This window comes from Eimeria acervulina, genomic scaffold (assembly GCF_000499425.1).
Source record: "Eimeria acervulina Houghton genomic scaffold, Eah_scaff1047, whole genome shotgun sequence".
Classification (NCBI taxonomy): domain Eukaryota; phylum Apicomplexa; class Conoidasida; order Eucoccidiorida; family Eimeriidae; genus Eimeria; species Eimeria acervulina.
In genome coordinates, this window is record NW_013549458.1 from 321 (window position 1) to 3,615 (window position 3,295).

Here is a 3,295-nt window from a genome sequence, read left to right on the forward strand (position 1 = left end):
TTGCCATATTTTATTGAAAATTTTGTATTTGAAATTGAAAAGAAGTAATTATTTTATTTTTTTAAGTTCAAAGAAGTATATTTTTCGGTGGCGTAGGGGGCTCAGTCTCCTGAGATGGTGTAAGCCAACCCCTTGCAAGTTTCAATTCATGATTGCTGTTTCGATGAAGAGGAAAAGCGACATAAATGGGGTTTAGGGTATAGTGTTTAGGGTTTGGCGTTTATGGTTTAAGGCTTATGGATTTATTTGTTTTTAGGGTTTAAGAAATATATATATATATATAAGAGAATGTTCAGGGAAACATGCAGGTTTCTGAGTGTTGTTGTTAATCATCAATTCAACTTCGGGTGTACGTACACCTCAGATGACCGTCATGGCGCTTCCACTCCTTTGCTTTCGTCACAGTGTGGAGAGATTCCGCGTTCAGTTACTCCGCCCTTGCATCCTGAATGTTCCTTATAATTCATTTCTTCCCAATCCACCCCAATGCAATCTCTCGAGGCCGCAGCAACAACACCTTCTCTTCCCTCTCTGCTTACATCTCTCTACTCGGGGGTTCTCAAATGCAGAATCACCGCACCGCCACTCCTCCTCACTGGCTGATAAGGAAAAGAGAACCCAAAGCCCTGCAGATGAAGCACTGACAGATATCCTAGAAGAGGAGACTTCAAGCGCTGATGCAGATGATCAGCACCGAGCAGAACGGCGTACAGACACAGAATCAAAAGAAGAAAAACAAGAAGGAGAAGATGCAGACTTCGATTATATTTCTGCTGGCGACCTCAGCGACTGCCCCCCGGCCCTCCAGGAGTTTGTCTTCACAAACCCTCATCCTTTCCCCTTTACCGTCGACCCCGAGGATTTAACCCCAGGCCAGATCAAAGCAGTAGTTAACACTTTGCTCAACAGAAAAAACGGCAACCCCGCAGCAGCAGCAGGAGCAACAGCAAAAGCAGCAGCAGAATCAGGAACAGGAGCAACAGGAGCAGCAGGCAACGGCAATGGGGTGTATACTGAGGCTTCTCGCTGGTGTTCTGAATCGGGTTTAGAGCTGCATGCAGGGGAGGAGGAGAAGTGGCTGCAGTATCCCGAGCCCAACGTTCTTTGGCCTAACCCTTTGCTGCACAATCACCGCCTCCAGCCGTTCACTTGCAGCGTCTCCTCAGCATCCGACTCTGAAGAGAAGGCAGAGCAAGCAACATCTGCTGCTGCTCCTGCTGCTGCTGCTGAGAAGGAGGAGGAGGAGGAGGTGTTGAGCTGTGCTTCGCGTGTGAATAAACTTCAGCTTCGACTCAATCGCCTTCGGCTAGAAGAGCTATGGAAGTATGCTGGGGTGTACGGGGCGTCTTGGGATGAGTTAGAGGAGGTGTATATACACTTCCTGCAGCAGCAGCAGCAGCGGCAGCAGCAGTGGGACAGCAGGAAGCAGCAGATATTGGAGTATGCTGGTGTTGTATGTACACGAAGGCTGCGTGCAAAAAGAAAAGAATATTTAAAAGAGGTTGGGGTTGATATTAAAGATCTAGACCCGGATATAGTTGAAGATATTCTTCGTCCGCGTTCTCTTTTCAGAAGAATGACGCGCAAGTCAGCCACCGCATGCTGTTCCACCTGTCTATACACCCCACGCAAACGCTCTTACAAACCCTAAACCCTAAACCCTAAACACGTCTCTGCTGTATCTGGTCATGTACTGTGGCGTTAATGCTTCAGAGGATCTGCATACTGCATGCAATCGGTTTTCTTGTTGTTGCTGATGAACGCGTTGTTAGTCTGATTTGTTTTCTTTAGTATTTTCGCTTTGTTTGTTCCGTTTGTTTTGTTTGTTATTTATTTTGTGTGTCTTATTTTTTAACTATATTTGTTTAGCAGTTTGCTTTGTATCTGTGAGTGTATGTTAGTTGCATATTTATTTAATTATTTATTTTTATTCTTTTTATTTACTTCTTTTCTTTCAGGTTATATTATAAGTGGCATGACGCATACTTCGCCCCGTGGAGGGCCGGGGGCCTTCAATCAGTTCTTAAAGCATTTCTAACTCTCCGTATGCTGCAGCGGGAGACAAACGAGCGTTTTCTGCATTTGCAGAAGAGTGTTGTTGATTCAGAGGTTGGGGCTTTTGCTGCAGGGCCGCATGCAAAGAGGACCTCAAGAGACACCTCAAAGGCTTCGCATGCAGCAGCAGCAGCAACAGCAGCGGCGGCACAAGCAGAAGCAAACCATCAATCTTCGATGCAACTTGAAGCAAAACTTCAACGCATTTTAATGCGTAAATATAACAGAGTCCCCGTCGGCAGCAAACGACCGCCGCAGCAAACAAAAAACATCAAAACAGAAACGCAGTGCATGCAAACGGAGAAAGCCCCACTGCATGCGGATGAATCCACGCATGCAGATGAATCTATGCATGCAGATAGCTCTGTGCATGCAGATGAACCTATGCATGCAAATACCTCTACGCATGCAGCAGCAGCAGCAGCAGCAGCAGCAGCAGGAGAGAATAAGTCTGAGGCAGCACAGACAGCAGAAGGCATTTGGGACTTCACCGGCGTCGGCCGCCCCGGCCAGCGCAGCAAACAAATTTGATTTTTAAACTTTAAAAAAATAAAATTAATTAATTAATTTTGTTAAGTAATTAATTGATTTTATTTGTTGATTTATTAATTCAATGTAGATGCATAGTTTGGCGGATCGGCACATAATTAAAAAAAATTATTTATAATCGAGACCGGTATATAGAGAGAGCGACAAATAAATTAATTAATTGAATACCGAGTAAATAAACTAATAAATAATATATATACACATATATATTTAAGGGTAGATAGATAGATAGTCAAAAAATAAATGGATATATATGTACGTGGATGCATGTTAAACAAGTATATATAGATAGATATGATTTGTTGCTTGCCCTCTTCTTGCTTTATTTTTTATTATTTGTTTTAATGAGATTGTTTCTGTTTTACTCCTTATTATTTGTTTTATTAATGTTGTAGATAAACGAAGTTTTGTTGTTTTGTTTTTAATTAGCACCGCATGCACTACACATAAATACCTGTAGGTTTATCGGTGTATTATTAATTACAGCCAGCGTGCAGATAAAGAAAAGCAAGAAAAGACATATATTTAAAAAGATAAGCGCAGAAAGCGCTTATCTTTTTGCTTTCTTTCTATGCTTATTATTACTTTCATCTCTTCTTTTATTATTTCGCTTGTACTGTCATAATTATTATTATTATTAATATTGTATTATCATTATTCTTATAATAGTATTATTATTATCATTATAGTA

At 41.8% G+C, this 3,295-nt stretch overlaps 1 protein-coding gene across 1 annotated transcript; it reads left to right on the forward strand.

Moving 5' to 3' along the window:
• Positions 1 to 373: 373 nt before the first annotated feature.
• On the forward strand, positions 374 to 2,586 carry EAH_00054570 (hypothetical protein, conserved; the record flags this gene model as incomplete). The annotated part of the gene is made up of 2 exons (XM_013393933.1): positions 374 to 1,587; positions 1,959 to 2,586. 2 exons carry the CDS (start codon positions 374 to 376, stop codon positions 2,584 to 2,586), a joined length of 1,842 nt encoding a protein of 613 aa, XP_013249387.1.
• Between the last annotated feature and the right edge of the window lie 709 nt (positions 2,587 to 3,295).